The 21,789-nt window shown below is 51.1% G+C and overlaps 3 protein-coding genes across 3 annotated transcripts; 1 reads left to right on the forward strand and 2 right to left on the reverse strand.

Annotated features, from left to right (window-relative positions):
- Positions 1 to 3,909: 3,909 nt before the first annotated feature.
- On the reverse strand, positions 3,910 to 4,249 carry LOC309811202 (developmental pluripotency-associated 5 protein-like; the record flags this gene model as incomplete). Its single annotated transcript, XM_082633790.1, has 2 exons — positions 3,910 to 4,064; positions 4,138 to 4,249. The coding sequence occupies 2 exons, from the start codon at positions 4,247 to 4,249 to the stop codon at positions 3,910 to 3,912; spliced, it is 267 nt and encodes an 88-aa protein (XP_082489916.1).
- A 5,727-nt stretch (positions 4,250 to 9,976) lies between these two features.
- Positions 9,977 to 11,540, forward strand: KHDC3L (KH domain containing 3 like, subcortical maternal complex member; the record flags this gene model as incomplete). Its single annotated transcript, XM_082633791.1, has 3 exons — positions 9,977 to 10,145; positions 10,298 to 10,477; positions 10,741 to 11,540. 3 exons carry the CDS (start codon positions 9,977 to 9,979, stop codon positions 11,538 to 11,540), a joined length of 1,149 nt encoding a protein of 382 aa, XP_082489917.1.
- Positions 11,541 to 20,837: 9,297 nt separating this feature from the next.
- On the reverse strand, positions 20,838 to 21,789 carry OOEP (oocyte expressed protein; the record flags this gene model as incomplete). The annotated part of the gene is made up of 3 exons (XM_082633975.1): positions 20,838 to 20,917; positions 21,253 to 21,432; positions 21,627 to 21,789. The coding sequence occupies 3 exons, from the start codon at positions 21,787 to 21,789 to the stop codon at positions 20,838 to 20,840; spliced, it is 423 nt and encodes a 140-aa protein (XP_082490101.1).

A 21,789-nucleotide genomic window follows, 5' to 3' on the forward strand; every position in this document is an offset into this window, starting at 1 on the left:
TTTTATGCCCCCTCTACACTGCCAAATTGGGGTTCATAACTTTACAGTTTATATGCCCACACACAATCATTCACTGCCAACTGATTCTTTAAAGGGTGCACTGGCTGAGCCTAATTTGGGGGCCAGAACTGTTCGTCCATAAGTGGATGCAAGCAAGAAGTACAAAAGGGAGACTGTTCACCTAACAGATCAGAAAAAAAGAAGTTTGCAGGCGTCCCTGGGTGAGATTGTAGGGAACTGTTGCAACTGTTAACAGGTATCCAGAAGTATCTTGCCAATGCCCTTGCATTCAAAATGTGCCCAAAGCCAGAAGGGACCCCCTTGAGGTGACCAGGATCAGAGGCAGTCTCTTCCCTGGAAACCGAGAGGACCCTGCCCAGACCCCACCTGATCCCAACACGAGCCCCTCCCTGACCTGTAGCATCTTGGGCCCTGCAATAGCCTCCGATCTTGACACCCAACGATTGTCCCACGAGAGCCTATCAGCTCTTCTTACCGGGAAGGAACCAGTCTGCAAGGCAGGTCAACCTTTGTAGATACTCTTGGCCTCTTTCCACACGGAGCTGAGCCAACTGTCCCTCCTGACCCTCCAAACGGGAGGAACGTCATTTATGTGTGTCTAGTTCTTCAAAATCAGAGGGCCAATGGTTTTAACAATCATCATTTCTTGGGGATGTGGGAAAGGTGGGACTGATTTCTCCTCCAAAATTCTGGGCAGGAGCTGTGCTGAGTGGTCCATGACTTCCAGGCCAGAGTGCTGGTGCAATTCTCAATGGCTGGAAGAGAGGGTGTCAGGATGCCAATAGGGTATCTTCCTCTCCTCCAAATGAACTTCAATAGCATGCCAAAATGTACCTTTACTTCCTGGTGACCTGAAGGCTGTATTGCCTCCAAAGACTCCAGGAAACACACACACACCATCCTGCATTTCCAGGAGGCAGGAAAACGGTGCCCTTGACAAAGGACTTCCCAGCTCCCCTCACGGAGCCTTCAATGTGAGAACAGGGGCTGGAGGCTGGAGTCCCTCCTCCATAAGCCTGGGAGGGAGCAATCCAGCTCCAGTCCTGCAGCCTGTCCTTCATGCATTCAAGAAATCACGTTTGACTGCCCATGGTGTCAGACATTGTTCTAAGACTTGATATCCTCACTACAACGCATGTGACGCATCTTACCCTATTACAAATGGGGAACCAAAGCACAAGGTTCATTGCTCCATCGCTAAAGAGGCTAAGCCAAGGTCCAAACCCAAGCAGCCAAGCTGGCGTCCTTTTCTTAGAAAACTGTCCTCAATATGTAATATTACATACTGTCTATTTTTTTTAAATCCCAACTTTTCTAGAGTTGACATTTCAGTGGGGCGAACGGTTACCTTCTCAGTCATGTTTAAAATGCCATGAACAAAACTAAAGTAGGTCAAGCAGAGACAGTCGGGAAGGAGCCGACCTCTGGAGGGAACATGGACCACCGGGAAGAAGGGGACAGAATCATTCAAAAAAAACGGGAGGGAATTCCCTGTTGTTGCAGTGGTTAGGACTCCATAGTTCTATTGCAGGGGGCACGGGTTCGATCCCTGGTTGGGGAACTAAGATCCTGCAAGCCACCTGGTGTGGCCAAAAAATTTAATGGAAACAAGTGACGGGCTTCCCTGGTGGCGCAGTGGTTGAGAGTCCACCTGCCGATGCAGGGGACACGGGTTCGTGCCCCGGTCCGGGAAGATCCCACATGCCGTGGAGCGGCTGGGCCCGAGAGCCATGGCCGCTGAGCCTGCGCATCAGGAGCCTGTGCTCCGCAACGGAAGAGGCCACAACAGTGAGAGACCTGCGTACTGCAAAAAATAGCAAACAACAACAAAAAAAACAAGTGAGAAGTGTTCTTGGAAGAAGAGCAAAAAATAAAAACCCTGACGTGGAAACACGACGGTTTGTTTGAGGGGCAGCTAAAGGATATGGATGTGCAGCGGAGATGAAGGCAGGTGGCACGTTACACAGGGCGTTCTAGGTCAGGGCCAGGAGCTTGGGTTAGGTTGGCTGGAAAACTTTGGAGAATTTTGGAGTTCCTTTTGGAGGAGGGGCCATCTGATTAACGTTGTAAGAATTAAGTCTGGCAGAGGAGCCGACTGTGAGATGACTAAAAGAGACCCCCCTGAGGCCTGATAGGAGCCTCTTTCAGTAGTTCTGGCAAGGCAGGTTGGTGTCGGGGTGGGGTGGGCAGCTGGACCGGGTCCAGGTGCAGGAGAGGCTCAGGTTGGAAGTCAAGGTGACTGGGCTCGAGCAGGGAGTCCTTTTGGGTGGTCAGGCATCAAGGACGGCTTCTAGTTTGGGGCCTGAACCACTGGCCCAAATGCTGGTGCCATTCACTTACCGAGTGAGAACCAGAACGGTTGTCTGATGGACGGGCCACATGCCTTTTGCAGAAAATGGCTCCTTGCTGGTTTTCTCCCCCATTTTTGTTCAATTGCTCCAAAAGATAGTCAACACTTGTTTCTGGTGTGATGCTCGCTCTATGTACCCTACGTAAATCTCACAACTTCGCATGAGGTCAGATGCTATTATCTTCAATTTAGAACCTGAGCAGGGACAGGGGGTAGGAGGGTGAATGTGGCTAAGGTCATAGGGCCAGAAAGCTCCCTGAGGGGATTCATTCCGGCTTGTGAACTACCACACTGGTCTCTACTGGGGAAAACTGTAGCCCCCGTTCTGATGGCCCCTCTACCCTCAGGAGTGAGCCCCACCTATGGTAATGCTCCCTCCACCCTAATCCCACTTACCCTTCGGAGGCCAGGGCAGCAATTCTGTAAGTGTGGTGGAGAATTCCAGACACCATGACAAGGGGTCTGTGTGATGTTCTCCTTTCCTGTATACCTATCTGTAAGGCTGACTTTGCTTCATGCTCCAACCTACATAATGTGCAGCAGTAGGCTGAGTGCAAATGAGCACCCAGCAGGTTCCAGTTTAGTTTACAAGGCTATGAAACCCTCAGTGCCAGAAGATCGCATCTCTCCTAGGTTGCCTGAGTTTTCGGTCAGAGCTGCATCTCAGAACTTGACTGCTAGACTCTTTTCCTTGTTCTCTCCAGACCCTTTTTCCCCCCTGTGCTCCGGAACCTCTTTCTAGCCTTAGGGGTTTCACTAAGGGTTAAGCTCCAGGGCCACCTCACCTGTGATGTTATCTCCAACACCTCAACTACACATCAAGACACAACAAGAAACCGCTTACAAGTTTATTCTGTAATTAGCAACCTTGGGGGGGGAAGGACATGAGGACCTAGAGGCAGAGGCAGGGACCAGAAGCCCGCTGGGTGTTCCTTGTCGGGCTGGCGCAGAGCTTCAACCAGGCCCCCTGCAGCTCTGGCTGCAGCCCCCTCTCCACCGGTTGGTCTGGCTGCAAACTGGCTTCCCTTCATCCGAGGAGCTAGGTCAAGCGAAGTCGTGGCTTCCTCAGGTTGCAGCGTCCCTGCACCAGAAAGCCACAGCAGGCCAGTGTGAGGGGAGAGGGTAAGAGCCTCAACAGTTCTCTGACTCTTTCCAGGGTTCCTTTCCGGGACTTCCCAGCTAGGCGTCCTGGGCCTGGGACTCTCGGGAACCTCAGAACCTAGGGCCTACTGGGCTCATTCCAACATGGCGGGTGGGGAGGCCCCGCCCCAGGAGGCCAGCCCCGGCCACCTCTCACAGCCTTACTCCAGGGTCCCTAGGACCGAGGGCCGGCACTGCCAAGGAGTCTGGGGCACAGCCTGGACACAGGGGCCTCCCCGGGTGGGTGCCGGCCGAGGTGCTGTTGGTGGTTGCCCGGAGGGGATAGTTAGGGAGGGGTGAGGGGGGCCGCAGGGGAGGGAGCCAGGCCGCCTGCACAGGCAGGTCCAGGGCACCTGGGCATGAGGCCTCTCAACCTGCTTGTGCTGCTCGCGCTGCCGCTAGGCCACGGACTGGAGCATCCACTTGGTCTGGAACTTGCACAAGGAAGAGCCGTAAACCATGACTTCGGCGACGTCCGAAGTTTCCAGACCCTTCATCTGGAGCATGACTGTGCCCACCTGCTCGACGAATGGGATTCGAGATCCGTCGGGGCCTGTTTAGGTGAGAAGATGAGCGCTCGGGCCCAGGAGGGCCGGGGCACCCGGGTCAGGACTGGGCTCACTCACCGAACGCGGCTTCCAGACGTCCCGTCTGGACCTGGAACACCTCGGGCTCCTTCAAGACTTCGGGAGCCCCCACCCAAGGTGGGATGTCGTTCCGCGCGGGCAGCTTCCCCATCTTCAGGGCTTCTAAACCAACCCTGCTAGGAGCCGGGACCTAGAATGGGTGGAAAGATGCCTCTGGCGGAAAGTTAAGCACCTGGACGGGCCACGCCCCACGCCCCTGGCCAACCCGCATCCAGGCCCCGCCCCGCCCCGCCCCATCCAGGCCCCGCCCCCGGTCCGCTCCCAGCCCGTCAGCGCAATCCCGCACTCGCCACGCCCCACACGCCCTGCGCCGCTTGGTCTCAGGCCCGGCAGCGCAATCCCACACTCGCCATGACCCGCACGCCCCGTGCCGCCTTGGTCTCAGGTTGACTATCTAGGGCCCTTCCCCGCCCCACCTCCGGCTCCCGAGCGCGGGTGGGCCCAGCTGTCTCTGAGTTGACTCGGGCTCCCACCTGCTTTGACTCGTTTCCTCTGCACCAAAAGCCCTTCACCTTGGGAGTGAGTGGGGAGACTGCGCTAGAAACCCTTGTTATTCTAGAAACAGTGGCTGGGCCTGAACCTTTGAAAGCAGTACAGGTTTGGGGGTGCGACGGCCACCCAGCTGCCAAATCGAGTCCCTGCCTTCCCAGTTCCAAAGGAGGGCGTGTCTTTCCTTGGCCTAAGGGAGCCGGACCCTGGGACTTCACTGCAGGGCGACCCCTGCAACTTCAGGGATCTGAGGGGTCACTCCGGCCACTTAACAAAAAGGAAAACGAGATTCCGATATTCATTTTCTTCCAGGGGCCTGATGGGGGCTCTGAAGTGCCCCACGGCTCACGTTCCTTGAAGCCCCTGAGTCTGGAACTTTGGAATCTACCCGGATTTCGAAGCTCACGTGGCCTAAACTATGTGGTCCGGCCTTCAGGCCCTAAACAAACCTGTGTTATTCATTTAAAAACCAGATTACTTTAAACACTGCACTAGATCTACCCGATGGGGGGGGGTGTTTCAATATTTAGGGCTTCACAGACAGAGATGAAGCTGGCTTTTCCCAAGATCATGTTCTGATAACATCTAATGTCCCCTCAGCAGCCTTCATGGCCACTTATTAGGGCAGACCTCTTCACCTGCAGTCCAAACCTGTGGGTTGGTTGTTCTTTGCAGCCACCAGTGTAATCAATTCAGATAATAATCAGTGGCTAACTATCAAATGAAATGTTATTAACTGGATATTGAAGAGTTCTGGAAAGCCTAGCCCATAGATTATGAATGGCAAAGAAGAAAATATTCCTTCACAACAGCGACTTGGAGGGCAGATGCCACCTTAACCAAAGCCCACAATTAGCATCACCAACAATGGGACCAATGGACTACTGGTTTGTCAAAGCCATGAAAACAAAAAAGCAGAAGATCATCTTATTAATAAAGAGACAACCAAGTGCTATGCATGATTCAAACCCTGAATCAAAGACAGAGAAAGAACATTTCAGGACAGTGGAGGAAATTTTAACATGGGCTATACTGTAAAATAGCATTAGACTATGTTCTATAATATACAATTTCTAGAGTGTGGTGCCTTTATCACATAAGAAAAGGTACTTGTTCTAACAAGAAACATGTTGAAATATGTAAAGTGTTGATATCTCCAGTTCACTTACAAATAGTTCAGCACCCCACAAAAATGAACCCCCCAAATTATATATATATATATATATATATATATATATATAGAGAGAGAGAGAGAGAGAGAGAGAGAGAGAGAGAATCAGTGTGACAAATATCAACAGTTGGTTCTCAGTGAAGGATACACAGAATTCTTTCTACTCTTCCGTAGTTCTCAATTTCAATGAAAGGGAAATAAAGTACTAATGTGTCAGGTAGCTAATAAAAAGTAACTCTTCTGAAGGAAAAACAAAGTGTAAACCATCCCCTAGTGAGGACTTCCTTTATCATGGTTTCTAAATACCCCCCATCCCCCATATACACAGCATTTCTTTGGCCGAAAGTTCAACATGGTATTTATTTATTTATTTTTGGCTGTCTTGGGTCTTCATTGCTGTGCACGGGCTTTCTCTAGTTATGGCGAGCCGGAGCTACTCTTCCTTGCTGTGCACTTGCTTCTCGTTGTGGTGGCTTCTCTTGTTGTGGCGCACGGGCTCTAGAGCTCAGGCTCAGTAGTTGTGACGCACAGGCTTAGTTGCTTGGCAGCATGCGGAATCTTCCCAGACCACGGATCGAACCCGTGTCCCCTGCACTGGCAAGCAGATTCTTAACCACTGCACCACCAAGGAAGTCCCTCGATATGGTATTTAAAGAAGCAGATAGATGAGCACAGGAATTGTGTCCAACTTAAGAGTATTAGAGAGAAGCCTGCGTAATTATACACACTTATTTCAAACTTGTAACACGGTACAAACTTATACAATAAACAACCGGGACTTAAATTACAGGCTCAAAAAGTATGACTATCAAACAAATTTGTATACTAATGACTAACATCCTTTCTAAGGAGTTTGTGTATGCTTAGAATCAGCACAGGTGTGGCACATCAGCAGTTTATAAGCACCCATTTCCCCACTCCTATCAAGGATTCTCAGCTGTTTGCCTTGCCACTGGGAGAAGTGACTCTGGATTGATTTTTCATTAACAGATATTGAACCTAGAATTGCAGATTCAAATTGCTGGTAGGAGAGTAGTGTGCTTTACTAAGGGGAGTTAGATTCCCCCTCCCTGAGCCCTCCTCAAAAAGGTGCCACCAGCTCCTTCCTGCGTGGGGGATAGGGATTCCTATCTTAATTTCTTTTATCCCCAGGAAGCAGTTGTTTCTGTGTCTCCAGGCCCACCTTTAGCTTCTGAGCCTGGCTCTGTGAGTACACATGAGACGAAACCACTTAAAATTCACTCTCGATCCCAAGTATTACCTGCCAGCAGCTTCTCATTTGAAGCAGGTGGGAACCTCAGGTTCAGCCAGAGGGAGGGGATGCTCCCTCTCTCCCACTCTGAGTACATAGACTGCTGGGCAGGGAACATGGAAAGTGGACAGTTGGCAGGGAGCTCACGATGTCCCCCCACCACGGAACTCAGAGGTCAGGCAGGTACGTGCCAGGTGCACGGAACCAGAGGTGCCAGAGGCAGCCAGGGCTCTTCCTCTGGGCCTTCTGGAAGACTCAGGGCACCTCTTGGTCAGCCACACCTGAAGTTCCAGCCATCCACCCCTTGGCGTGTCAGTGTGAGCCCGAGGGGACCCCGGAGCGCATGGCTGGGCACGGTCCCCAGAGGGTCACGCCTTGCAGCCCGAGGACACACAGCGGCCTTTCATCTGGACCATCACTCAGGAACTGACCCAGGGCCCCTGGGGCAGGGCCAAACTGAGAGAAGTCTGCAGAATCCCGGGACGCTGCCACAGTAAAGGCAGTCCCGGCAACACCCATTCCTCCCTCCTCTTTCTGAGGAAAAGGCCAGCATCTCTTTGGCCAGCGACCCTCCGCCCTGCCACGGGCGCGGGATTTTACCAGAGTTTCCAGGAAGTGCTCCCCCAGGCCCAGAGCAGTCACCGCAGCCCAGACCCCCCATGAGCAGTCTGTCTTCCCCCTCCTTAGCCCCTGTGCGAAGATTCTAGCCCATCACTTGGGTCCGATCCAAGGTTTGCGCGCGGGGAGCGGGCACGACCCCCACGAGCTTCGCGCTTGGGTCTGGAAACACAGCCACCGCCGGCACCCGAGCGGCCCTGGCTTCTCCAGTCTCCGGACGCGACCCGCCCGGCGCCTGCACCTCGTCTCCCGAGAGCCCAGCACCGGGAACGCTCAGGCCTCCAGCGCCCGGTTCCCGCGACGCACGTCCGGGGACGTGCTTCCCGGCTCCGGCTCTGGCTCCGGAGCTCCCGAAGACTGCGGCAGTGCCCGAGCCGAGAGTCCGGGGGAGACGGAGCGGCGGGGCCGGGGATGGAGGAGCTCCGGAAGCGACTGTGAGGGCGCCTGCGGCCGGAACCTGCGGACCCTTGGCCCGCGCCTTTCCTTCCACGGGCGCCGAGGATCGCGACCTCGCGTCGCCCAGCGCGTGGGGCACTGCCGAGTCCAGGAGTCCCCGGTTCCCCCTCGGAGGAGAGGAGAGCGGGCGCGGAGCCGCGCCCCGCAAAGCGCCGTCGGAGGGAGGGTGGTGAGCGGGGGTCACGCCGGGCGAAGTGGAGCCCGCAAGCCCGACCCTAAGCGCAGCGCAGACTCCAGCAAGGACGGCGACCAGGGACCCAGGCGCGAGGCCCACCGCCTGGAAAGTCCCCGGCCCGACTCGCTCCGAAGACGGGCCCAGGCAGCGACACCCCGACGTGCGTCCCCGGGGGGCCCCGCGAGCCTGCGGGCTCCGGCCACCACCCGCGCCTGCCAGGCCTCCGCGGCAGTGGGAGCCCGGGAGGCCGACGCACTCTTCCATTTCCACTTGCTCCGCCTCGGCTTCGGCCACGTGCAGGCCGCGGTGGGCGGAAAGGGTGCGCTCTTTCCACGGGGCTCTGGGGACCCCAAGGGCCGATGAGCGAGCCTGGCGCTCAGTCTCAGCGCAACCCCGCCCTTCCTGAAGGCCTAGCCAGGCAGCTGATCTCAGGCTGGCTTAGGGCCAAGAGCAATGAGCAGGGACACTCACTGAGCCACCCTCTGCCACAGGCCGCTCGCGGCAGCTTCCAGCCCTGCACGACTGTCGGGGCTTCCCATTTCTTAGGTCTCAGTGTAACCCGCGAGGGAGGGGGCACAGTGCGTCTGAAGCCTGAAGCCTGAGGGAGGGGACGACCTGAGGGAGAGTATAGTGAGAACTCTCCAGTAGAATATGTCGAACTCTATATCTTATTTACAAACGATTTTAAGTTGCTTCTATTACGGCTCTATCTATGATACTCAGTCCAAATTTACTATCCGATTTTGCTGGCTTCCATTTATCTACTGCCCTGAACAAATCAGAATAAACCATTAGGCTCATTAAACATATTTGAGAGTGTTTCCTTTATAGATAAAAGGACACAAAGAATTAGAGATAAAAGGACAGGAGAATTTTTAATACTCTGGGCAGCAGTTAATAGGCAATGCTTTCAGCTGGACAGAAAAATCAAGAAATGGAGCTATAACCGTGTTACTTTCAAGGGATTTCCCTCTGGGGTGCAAACCACACGGACCAGGCGCTGTTGGGTGTGCGCAGCCGTCTCTAACAGGTTAAGGCCGAAGCGGGAAATGCGGTGGCCTCTGGGGTGGGTGCTCAGTGGTCAGGGTTCAGGAGGAAGTCGGGAGGGGCTTACTTTGGCCTCCGAATACCTTTTTCTGCTCCTTGAGCGTTTGTTTTTCCGACGTACTTAATTAGATTTTCCGTTAAAGTTTATTCCAATCCCTCGGGAACGCTCAACTGGTCCCATTATAACTGTCTGAAAGGCATCCGGGTCTCTGCAAATACCGATTCGCTCCTCTGAAAGCTGTCGGCCCGACGTTGGATCTTCCCTACGTCTCCGGGGCTGTCCTGGCCGCCCAGAGTCCACAGTTAAGGCTTCCGCAGCTTCCCGGTTGTGGCCTCCAGCCTGGCGCGCGGGGAAGTGGCAGGATCCAGATGCTACCGCCCAGCGAGAGCGCCCTGGGCGCGCGCCCCAGCGCAGCTGCGCCTTCCGGGGAAGAAGCCCCGGCTGCGGGCTTCGGAGGCGAGGCCTGGAGTCCAATGAGGAGGGCGCGGGTGGGGGAGGGGCTTGCCGAAAGCCCTGGATATAAGGCCGGGGGGCCCTTGCGGCGGCGGGTCTGACGCGCGGCAGGCGGTTGGCAGAGGACCCACGGCCCCCTGCGAGGCTCGCAGCGACATGGCCACCCCCAAGCGGTTTCCGACGCTCGTTCAGCTGGAGCAGCGAGAAGGGACCCTCTTCGAGGTGCTCGGTAACCTCACCAAGCGGCCCTACTGGTTTCACTCCGAGTACCTGAAGAGTCCGAGGGCAATTCACCTGGAGGCCTGGCTGGTGGAAGCAATCTTCGGTGAGCGGGCCCGAGCGGTGAGGCCGAGGCCGCCCCTCACCGCAGGCTGGCCGCGCCCAGGCAGCTTCTTCGCGGCTCTGGCTCGCATGCGGGCCCCCCGCTGCCTCCCCTCCCAGGCCCCACTGCTCAGGACCTCGTTGCTTCCTGCGCAGGCCTGGGCGGGGAGCACATCCCGCATGTCGAGTGTGTGTCGCAGACCCTGCTTCACGTTAATCAGTGGGACCCGGACGGCGAGGCTGAGATCTTGATATTTGGACGGCCTTATTACCAGAAGGATGTATACACGATGATCATGAACTTGGCTGACTATCACCGCCAACTCCGGGCGCAAAGTACGGGGCCGGGAACAATGAAAGGTACCCTAGGCAGGCCCCGGGTTCCTTGGGAGGGATTCTGGTGCGTCCTGGCTGTGCCGGGGCAGCGGTCTCATCCTCTTAATTCGACTGGAAGAGGGTTTCCTCTTTGCAAGGGATCCAGAGGAGCAAATTGACCTCGTTCTCTGATTCCGGGCTCCCACCCCTGCAGCCCGAAGGGGTAACTCCTATGTGGAGAGTATGTGGGACACAGGTGCGACCTCCTCTCGTTCTTCTTCCAGGTTCTGAGAAGCCTCCTGCCCGGGAGGCGGCAACCCAGCGGTCCCCCAGTGCAGTCCGACAGGCGGCGACCCATCTATGCCCCAGCGAAGCCCGGGAGGCCGGGACCCAGCGGTCCCCCTGCGCGGTCCGACAGGCGGCCACCCAGCGGTCCCCCGGCGCTGCCCGGGAGGCGGCCACCCAGCGGTCCCCCGGCGCTGCCCGGGAGGCGGCCACCCAGCGGTCCCCCGGCGCTGCCCGGGAGGCGGCCACCCAGAGGTCCCCCGGCGCTGCCCGGGAGGCGGCCACCCAGCGGTCCCCCGGCGCTGCCCGGGAGGCGGCCACCCAGCGGTCCCCCGGCGCTGCCCGGGAGGCGGCCACCCAGCGGTCCCCCGGCGCTGCCCGGGAGGCGGCCACCCAGCGGTCCCCCGGCGCAGCCCGGGAGGCGGCCACCCAGAGGTCCCCCGGCGCTGCCCGGGAGGCGGCCACCCAGCGGTCCCCCGGCGCAGCCCGGGAGGCGGCCACCCAGCGGTCCCCCGGCGCAGCCCGGGAGGCGGCGACCCAGAGGTCCCCCGGCGCTGCCCGGGAGGCGGCGACCCAGCGGTCCCCCGGCGCAGCCCGGGAGGCGGCCACCCAGCGGTCCCCCGGCGCAGCCCGGGAGGCGGCCACCCAGCGGTCCCCCGGCGCAGCCCGGGAGGCGGCCACCCAGCGGTTCCCCGGCGCTGCCCGGGAGGCGGCCACCCAGCGGTCCCCCGGCGCAGCCCGGGAGGCGGCCACCCAGAGCTTCCCCGAAGCTATCCAGGGTCCGGTTACCAGGTTCTGAACGCGTTTCGGGCCCAGGAGCAAGGGAGCCAGGCAAGGTCAAAGTGGAAGCCCCTCCTGGAACCCTATGCTGCTGCAGAAGCTGAGAAAAGAATGGTGTGGGTTGTTCTTGGTTTCCCCGCTCCCCGCCACTCCCTGTTAAATGTTTGCAAACACGAATCTAAAGAGTTCCAATAAAGCATCCAATTTCCCTAACGTCTGTTAATTGGCAGGGGAAAGGGGAGAGACAGGCACGTCCCTCCAGCAGCCACTATCTGCTCCCGGTGGCTTTCTACCCAGAGGCGGGTGAGAGCTTTTGGCTTTCTAGCCGCCCGGGGCTGCAGTCTCTCGCGCCTCGCGCAGGTGCTTCCCCTGTGCTCCTTCACCGCGCGCATCTGGCTTTGCAAGGTGAGGGACCTCTCGGGCCGTCGAGTCTGTCCTCATGGGAAACCTTTCCAAGCCTGAGATATTTCTACTCAGAGACAAGGGATGCGAAAACTTGGTTTCAACGGGCCTCACGGGTGGGCGTGTCATAGCGCTGCAAGCAGAGACTTCCCAGCTCAGGCAACTGCTGGCGACTAGGGGCAAACTGAAATGGCCAGGACAGCGCAGCTGTCGTCTCCAAGTCCTGCCCGGGTCACTCGACCTCCAGTGATGTCTGAAGCCAGCGAGACACAAGCAGTGATGGTGACCTCCCTGCTAACTGGTAACCGCAGCAGTGGGGAGCCAGCCCTCCTTGTCACTTTTTAACATTGAAACGTATCTGACATATAATACAGTGTCAAGGAAGATGTACAACACGTTAGCTTTATACACTCACGTGTTGTACTCTGAGTACCACCGTAGAGAGAAGTAGTATCTCTATCCGTTTGGCTTCCTGTTCCTGGCTGCTGGCTGGGACGCTGGTGCCCTGGCTAGAAGTAAACTGTTAACAGCTGGGTGTTAGGAGTTTTTTAAAATAGCACAAGTCAATTTAGTGCTATGAAAATGTTCATTTTAAAAATCCAAGGAAACCTAATTTTAAAGAGCAGGGAGTGGTATGTCTATTGTAGACCCTTTGGTCACCAGTAATGATCACTCCAATTTTGAATAAGCCTTTAGTTTATAACAAGGGAAATATAAAGATGCAAAGCTGAATTTACAAATAGGCTATTAACTATTTTCAGAAGACGCAAGGCTGAGTGAACCTTAAACATTTAGACTCAAAATCAATGCAGACTCAAAGTTTCAACTGAGGCTAAATCAGAGTAGAATTAAGACTCAATCTTGATTTTTCCCCCCTCTAAGTAGCACCCACATGACCAGAACATCAAATTCTGTCCTTTACAAGAAAGATTACTGAATAGCAGGTAGCAAGCCAATGGAACATTTAGGAGCCTCTGTGACTGTCCTGAAACTAGGTTTAAAATACCCTACATATACACACACAGACATGTCTGAGATGATGTTATGAAAGAAAATGGTAAGATACAGTAAACATCCTTGGTTGGAGATGAGCCAAGGAAAGGAGACTGAACTTTAAATAAAAGCATTTAGATGTGATGGCACTTAGGTAAAATTCCTTATGCCTATAAAGAGTTGATCTTAAAAAAAAAAAAACAAAAAAAACAACAAAAAAAAACCTTACTAGTTTCCTCTCCAAGCAGGGCATGGACCAGTGACATCCAAGTTTTCACCCAGATCAAAGTCCCCAGACCTTCCTATCTGCCATTTCAAGCTTACTGTCTTACGGAAGTAACAGTTTAACTTGCACTTTTACGTAATTGTATACACCTTTTTTCCCCTTCTTCTAGCAGCTTGATTTTTCTCAGGATGGGTACAGTTTGATTTAGCCCTTCCCTTAGTGGTTGACTAGTTTGTTTCTCCAATTACTCAATTACGAACTTCTGTCTTGAATTTCTACGTGCATCCTTGAGTCCACACTGGAATATTTCCCTAAGAGAACTTCCTAGAAGTGGAACTGCTAGTTAAAGAATGAGCGCCTTTCAGATTTTATATTGCCAAACTGCCCTACAAAATCGCCATACCAATTATCTTCGTACTACATGGTACAAAAGCTACTTTCACTATACTCACCCAGACTCAAGATTAGCAATCTATTTTATGTCCATGTGTATCATTTTTTCTATTTTTTTCTATCTACCCCACTGTTTTAACTATGTATCTTTATACAATGTTTTAATATCTGAGAGGGCTAACCTACTCACTGTTCAATTGTCAGACTTGCAATTTATTAAAATGCATACAAAACTAGTTGAGGGAAAGGTGTATACACATGGCTTCCCAAAATATTGATTTTATTCTATTAAGGTATGCTGTAGTGCTCATTTTATTCCTTAAACGACATGTATACTATATATACAGAAGAATGTATTTTACCCATTAACAGAAGATGGAGTTTAGATAGGAAGATTCTGTTTGGAAACTGAGGCCCAAGGCCGTCCATGGAAGTTGTCAAGGAACGAAGGCAAAAACTACAGAAGTCTCCTATGGAAAAGACACACGCTTCCCAATGTTCATAGCAGCCCTATTTACAGTAGCCAAGATATGGAAGCAACCTAAGTGTCCATCAACAGAAGAATGGATAAAGAAGGTGTGGGGTGTGTGTGTGTGTGTGTGTGTGTGTATATGTGTGTGTGTGTGTGTGTGTGTGTGTGTGTGTGTGTGTGTGTATACATATGTATACACACAATGATATATTACTTGGCCATAAGAATGAAATTCTGCCATTTGCAACAATGTGGATGGACCTAGAGAGTATTATGCTTAGTGAAATAGGTCAGAGAAAAACAAATACTGTTATCATTTATATGTAGAATCTAAAAAGTAAAACAAACGAATGTATGTAACAAAACAGAAACAGACTCACAGAGAACAAACTAGTGGTTACCAGTTGGGACAAGGCAGTGGGAGGGGCAAGATAGGATTAAGGGATACAAACTACTATGTATAAAATTGATAAGCAGGCTTCCTGGGCTTCCCTGGAGGCGAAGTGGTTAAGAACACGCCCGCCAATGCAGTGAACACAGGTTCGAGCCCTGGTCTGGGAAGATCCCACATGCTGCGGAGCAACTAAGCTCGTGCTCCACAACTACTGAGCTTGAGCTCTAGAGCCCGCAAGACACTACTACTGAGCCCACATGCCACAGCCACTGAAGCCCGTGCGCCTAGAGCCCGTGCTCCACAACAAGAGAAGCCATGACAATGAGAAACCCACGCACCGCAACGAAGAGTAGCCCCCGCTCACCGCAACTAGAGAAAGCCCAGGCACAGCAACAAAGACCCAACACAGCCAAAAATAAATAAATAAATATATTTTTTAAAAATTGATAAGCAATAAGGATCTCTTGTGCAGCACAGAGAAATATAGCCGTTATTTCGTAATAACTTTAAATGGAGTATAAGCTATAAAAATACTGAATCACTATGTTGTACATCTGAAACTAATAATAATATTATAAATAACTATACTTCAATTTTTTAAAGTTAAAAAAAACTAAAGAATTCTGGGAACAGTGACTCTTATTTGTACATTTTTGCAGGTAAAATGTTTGAGGGCTAGTAAAGAGGTCAGCCTGAACTGTTTTTTTTTTAGTTTATTTATTTCTTATTTATTTATTTTTGGCTGCGTTGGGTCTTTGTTGCTGCGCGAGGGCTTTCTCTAGTTGTGCGAGCAGGGGCTACTCTTCATTGAGGTGCGCGGGCTTCTCATTGCGGTGGTTTCTCTTGTTGAGGAGCATAGGCTCTAGGCACACGGGCTGCAGTACTCACACCATGTGGGCTTCAGTAGTTGTGTCTCGTGGGCTCTAGAGCGCAGGCTCAGTAGTTGTGGCGCACAGGCTTAGTTGCTCCGCGGCACGTGGGATCTTCCCAGACCAGGGCTCAAACCCGTGTCCCCTGCATTGGCAGGCGGATTCTTAACCACTGCGCCACCAGGGAAGCCCCAGTCTGAACAGTTTTTGAGTAGGCTGAGTAGAGGCACCCAAGAAGAAGGTTCACTGTTGACAGCCTGTGTGGAAAACGTCTGGGCTCAGCTGTGGAGCACACGCTGATAGTCTGCCCCGGGTCCTCCTGCCGCTCCACTGTAGTTACACCAGGTTGGCACTATTTCCCTCATCAGAATTTCTCAACTCCACACTTCTAATCAACACAAGGCCTTTTACAATATCACTAAGAGTGGGGAAAAAACAAAACAAACCATGTGGCTCCTGATGTGATGCTCTGAGAAAGACACAATATGATTTACCCAGTATTTTTGCCAAAAATATATAACCTAGATCTAACCATGAGGAAACATCAAAAAACAAGAGCAGGATTTGTAAGCAAGAAAGAAGACAGCAGGCAGTTTGAGAACAGCGAATCCTGTCTACACGTTTTGGGGGCAGGGTAAACTGGTTGGCAGCAAATAATTTAGTGTGGACAGTGTCTTTGAGTGTGCTCACTAAAGGTATCAAAGAATACAATTTCAGCTGTTTATGGGTTCTCTGGAAATCTTGGGAACACAGCTGTGGAGCATAAGTGACAGGCTATTTCTGTTATGTCCACCTGCATACTTCGGTTTAGTTAATACACATCTGCCCTATTTACCTCATCAGAATTTTTTACTAGACCCTAGTTAAAACCTTATTATAGAACTTCCCTGGTGGCGCAGTGGTTAAGAATCCACCTGCCAATGCCGGGGACACAGGCTCAAGCCCTGGTCCAGGAAGATCCCACATGCCGCGGAGCAACGAAGCCCATGCGCCACAACTACCGAGCCTGCACTCCTAGAGCCCACGAGCCACAACTACTGAGCCTACGTGCCTAGAGCCTGTGCTCCACAACAAGTCACTAAAATAAGAAGCCCGTGCACGACAATAAAGAGTAGACCCTGCTCGCTACAAATGGAGAAAGCCCGCACGCAGCAACAAAGACCCAACGCAGCCAAAAACAAATAAAATAAATAAATTTATTTTAAAAAACCAACCCCCCCCAGAAAACCTTATTATAGCCTTCTCGGGTCCCTCTGAAGCACATGTAAAATCAGACTTTAAGGACGCTCATCCTACAGCCTCAGCCCCTAAAAACTGGTTGTGACTATAACTGGAATTGCACTGAGTTCTGGGAACAACAGACCACAAATAGGCAACACTTGACTTTTCTATCTAAGAACATAGTGTCTCCACTTATTCAACTGTTTTTCCTTCCTCCTTCCCTCCTTTTCACTAATCTGAAGCAGAATGTAATGAGTTAGATTTTTATAATCCCTAAGGCAAAACAAAGGGGAAGAAAATCACTTTAAAAGTGTACACAGGGACTTCCCTGGTGGCACAGTGGATAAGAATCCACCCACCAACGCAGGGGACATGGGCTCGAGCCCTGGTCCGGGAAGATCCCACATGCCGCAGAGCAACTAAGCCCATGTGCCACAACTATTAAGCCTGTGCTCTAGAGCCCATGCTCCACAAGAGAAGCCCCCGCAATGAGAAGCCCACACTCTGCAACTAAGAGAAGCCCACGCTCTGCAACTAAGAGTAGCCCCCGCTCACCATAACTAGAGAAAGCCCATGCACAGCAACGAAGACCCAACACAGTCAAAAATAAATAACATTAAATCTTAAAAAAAAAAAGTGTATATAAAAATTTTTCTAACAAAATGGAAGAAAAAAACAAAAGACATGATAGGAAACAAAGCAAAATGGCAGACAGAAATCCAATCATACTGATGATTACATTAAATTAGAATGCATTAAGTCCCCCAATCAAAAAGCAGAGACAGTCCAACTAGATAAAGAAGTCAGATGTAAAAGACTACATTGAATATTATTCTACCTATCTTAAATGTTCAGAAAAGGCAATTTGTGGAGACAGCCAGCAGACTGTCTGCAAACAGGCATAAGGGAACTTTGTGAAGTGATGGAAATGTTCCTAAACTGGTCTCTGCTGATGGTGGCACAACTCTTAAGTTTACTAAAAAAGAAAGCGAACTGTACACTCACAATTTTATATGATGGAACCAATGAAGTGATTACTTTTTAAAAACTGCAGTGCAATAGCACTAATACCTAAATTCTCCAAAATAAAAATCGACTGTTGACAAAGATGTAGAGCAACTCGAAGTCTCATACACTGCTGAAAGTCAACTGGTTCAGTCACCTTAGCAACTTGAACTTATGCACGTCCTATAACCCAGCAATTCCAATCCCAGACATATACTCTAGAGAAATGCACATATGCATGCACCAAGTCATGTACAACAATCTTCATAGCACCCCTATTCATTGTAAGTCCAAATAGGAAACAATCAAAATGTACATCAACAGGATGGAAAACTAAATTAAGGTTTATTCATACAATGGAACTACAACTGCTGGCAACATGGACAAATCTTAGATTGAGTCCATTTATAGTTAAGTCACAATAGTAGTTATCCTTGGGGAGGATGCAAAAATGGGGGCTTCTGGAGTGCTGGTAGTATCTTTTCTTCTCTGGCTGCTGGCTACATGCATGTGTCCCCTTTGTATTGTTTGATGAATCTTTTCACACTGTGGATGTACATGGTTTGGGTATGAATGGAATGCTATACATAAATAAAATGTTTACTAAAATTATAGAGAAATATTGGGAGTAATGGAAAGCTACTTGAAAGGACCATATGAGCAGTGAGATTTTTTTGAGTAATTATTTTCATACTTTTTATATTGCCTTATTTAAAACTATGGAGGATATAAGTATGTTTATCATCAGAAAAGTCAACAATGCTATTTGTCAGTGTGGTACGAGTAGATGCTTCTACCGTAGCAACTTGTTAGGAAAAAAAACATTGTCTTGGCTTCCCTAGTGGCACAGTGGTTGAGAGTCCACCTGCCGATGCAGGGGACACAGGTTCGTGCCCCGGTCCGGGAGGATCCCACATGCCGCGGAGCGGCTGGGCCCATGAGCCATGGCCACTGAGCCTGCGCGTCCAGAGCCTGTGCTTCGCAACGGGAGAGGCCACAACAGTGACAGCCCGTGTACCACAAACAAACAAACAAACAAAAAAACATGTGTCTTGTCCCTCAATAGAATAACAAATACTGTGGAGCCTTAACAAATTAAGTATATTCTAATTCCTCTTACACACACTTACACACACACACACACACACACACACAGAGAATGAGCTGAAATTCAGCTGTGGAGAAAAATAAAAGCACGTGGGAAAGTATATTATAGAGGTAAGATCCTAGAATCAACGTTTTGGTTCAAATCTCACCCACCCCCAAGTCCTAGCTCTGTGATCTCAGCAATTTACTTAGGCTCTAAGAATCCTACTTTGGTGCTTAGCTCAAGGGCCTGGTATGTGATACAAGCTCTTAACAATAAATATATAGCTAATATTACTCCCAAATTCTGAAAGTTAGAATGACAGAGCAACTACCCTTTTTAGATATTAAACGTTGCATGAGTTTGCTAGGGCTACTGTAACAAAATAATTAACTGCGCAGCTTAAACAACAGATATTTATTTTCTAAAAGTTCTGGAGGCTAGAAGTCCAAGATCAAGGTGTCAGCAGGTTTGGTTTCTTCTGAGGCCTCTCTCTTTGGCTTGCAGACGTAGCCCTACTCTTGCTGTGTCCTCACCTGGTCTTTCCTCTGTGTATGCACATACCTGTGTCTGTATTTCCTCTTCTTATTAAAAAAAGTCATACTGGCCCACCCACATGACCTCATTTTACTTTAATTACCTCTTTAAAGACCCTATTTCCAAATACAGTCACATTCTGAGGTACTGGGGGTTAAGACTTCAAGATGCTAACGTGTATAGAGGATAGAAAACAGGATCATTTACTAACTTAGTTTTGAATAATTTTTGGAAAACTGGACACGTATTAAGCATAATTCTCTTCCTCCAAATGTTGAACAGTCAAAAATAGTCCAATTTTGTAAAAATCCCACCAGGAAAAAACCTGTAGTAATATTCATCAAATTTCTACAAACGGAGAAAAAGTAGGCACTCTAAGCTTAAATGTAAAACGTGAGGATGAGGGGGAAAAATCACACAGAAAACGGTAATTGGTTTAACTACATACAATAAACATTTTTCGTATGCAAAAAATTTGAGAAGCATAGGGGTGGACAGTATTGGTTGTAACGGACCATTATTTGTTACAAAAGCTTTTACAGATAATAAAAATCCTTATCTTCAGAGTTGAAAGAAGTAATGACAGAAATGAATAAAGAAAAATGTATAAAAGTGTTTAACAGAAATGTGAAGCAGAATAACGTTCAATATCCCTTGTAATCAAAGATTTATGTATCTGTGCGTTTAAAATCCTTGCAAACGGCTAGAATCCACTACTGCTAAGGGGGGAAGAAACTGCATGAGTTCAATCAACTCCAACTTTGTGTCTAAAGCCACAGAGCTCTTGGCAATCATTCCTCCAAGAATTCTGCTTCCTGAAAGTGGAAGCAGCATGGGATTGGAACTGTTTTGCAGAGATTGGTCATAGCATTGTAAAGGCTAATGGAAAAACAACCCAGCCCATGCAGGACACCTGCTTGGCGAGGGAGGCAGAGGAGACAGCCGGCTGGAAGGCCACCTGCCAATGCACAAGCTGCCCATTACCGTGGCTCTTTCTGGTAAATCACAGCACCAGCAGAATGAATACTGACCGCCTCAGCTTGCATGTTGGAATGCCCACCCACGTGCGCGGTCAGAGACTCCACTGCAAGAAAACACACGGGCCCACTGATTGCTACTCAGGGACCAAACACCAGCTTAAAGGTGAGAGGCTCAGAGAAGAAGCGCTGGCATTATCTAACAGCTTGTTAGAAATGCATACTCATGGGCCCAATGTACTGAATCAGAATCAGTGGAAAAGGGGCTAAGAAATTGTGTTTTAGCAAGCTCTCGAGGTGATTCTTACGCACATTAAAGTTTTAAAACAAATGATGCAAAAGAAACCCAAAGCAGACCCTGCATTTCTGCCCCCTGTGTGTGAGAGCCTGACTCTGACCATAAAATCATAAAAGGGTTAGTAGTTTCAAAACGATAGAAACTAAGAAAAAAACAAAAATAAACCCACCACCTATCAGCCTCTCACATCAAGATATGAATGAACAGAGTCAATCTTTTATAAATTTGCTTAATTTTGAGTGAGCCAAGATCTTTATGCCATTGGAAAAAAGGAAATTCATTTATTTACTAGAATGGCACTACAAACTCACGTTTGCAGCAAAATAATCAAACCGCTATCCATCGAGATACAGGAAAAAAATAAATGCACAGATTTAAGGATATTTGCTTCTCTTGAACTTTAGTAGTGGAAGGAGGACTGTTCTCATGCCCCGGAGAGCACTTATGCAACAGGACTCTGGGGGACCTGGGGACCTGGTGCCTGGGCCTTCAAGAACTCCTCGAGTTGTTCCATCTTCTCAGCTGGAGAAGGAAAAATGCTCACTGTTTCAAACTGCTCCTTCATGGGGGTGGATGTGTGCTGGCAGTACCGTTTTTCGGGGTGGAAGCTCTGAACCTAGGACCTGGAAACAGCGGCGCGGCCAAGCTGAGGCTGGCACGGGCAGTGAGGGGCCTGAATGCATCCCATCTCAGCCTACTTTCCCAGGGTCCTGTTTGGACTCCACTCACAAGGGATGCCCAGGGACCACGTGAGGCATACTGGGAGTTTTGGGAAGACGGAGGCTGGGAGGAGACCAGGCACGGCCAGGTGGCTCCCCCGTGGCTCCCTCCCCACGCACGTTTTCCATGCCCCTCACCTCGGGCGCGCTGCTCCCGGTGACTCGACGCCAGGCTCAGGAGCACGCTCTTCACCCGGCGCTGGACAGCTGGCCGCCCGAAGACGGTGATTTCCACCAACTTCCCGGCGTGAACTGCGTCCACCGTCAGCAGGGCCTGGCTCATCCACTCCATTTCCGGAACCACGGCTCGGTCTGGGCCTGAACGCGAAAGGAGAGACTGAGCGGGGCACGGTGAAGGGCAGGAGGAGCTGGCCCGAAGGGGACGGGACGGGCAGGGCAGAAAGCCGGGCACCGCGCATCACACGCGGCCCGCGCGCCCGGAAAGGGCTGCGGAGCGCGGCTCAGCGGCCTCTCCCGACTCGGGGGCCACCACCACGCCCCGGGTCGCGCACCGAAGATCGAGTCGGCCAGCCATGCCTCCAAAGAAAACACCAGCGGGTTCCTTAGCTCCTGCACAGGAAACCACCACGGCCGGGAGCGAATCCGTGGCGGCGGAAGTGGGAACCCCAGCAGCCCGTTCCCCCGGGCCTCGGCGGCGCCCGCGTCGTCGACCAT

Source organism: Mesoplodon mirus (assembly GCF_964341445.2).
Source record: "Mesoplodon mirus genome assembly, chromosome: 10".
Classification (NCBI taxonomy): Eukaryota; Metazoa; Chordata; class Mammalia; order Artiodactyla; family Ziphiidae; genus Mesoplodon; species Mesoplodon mirus.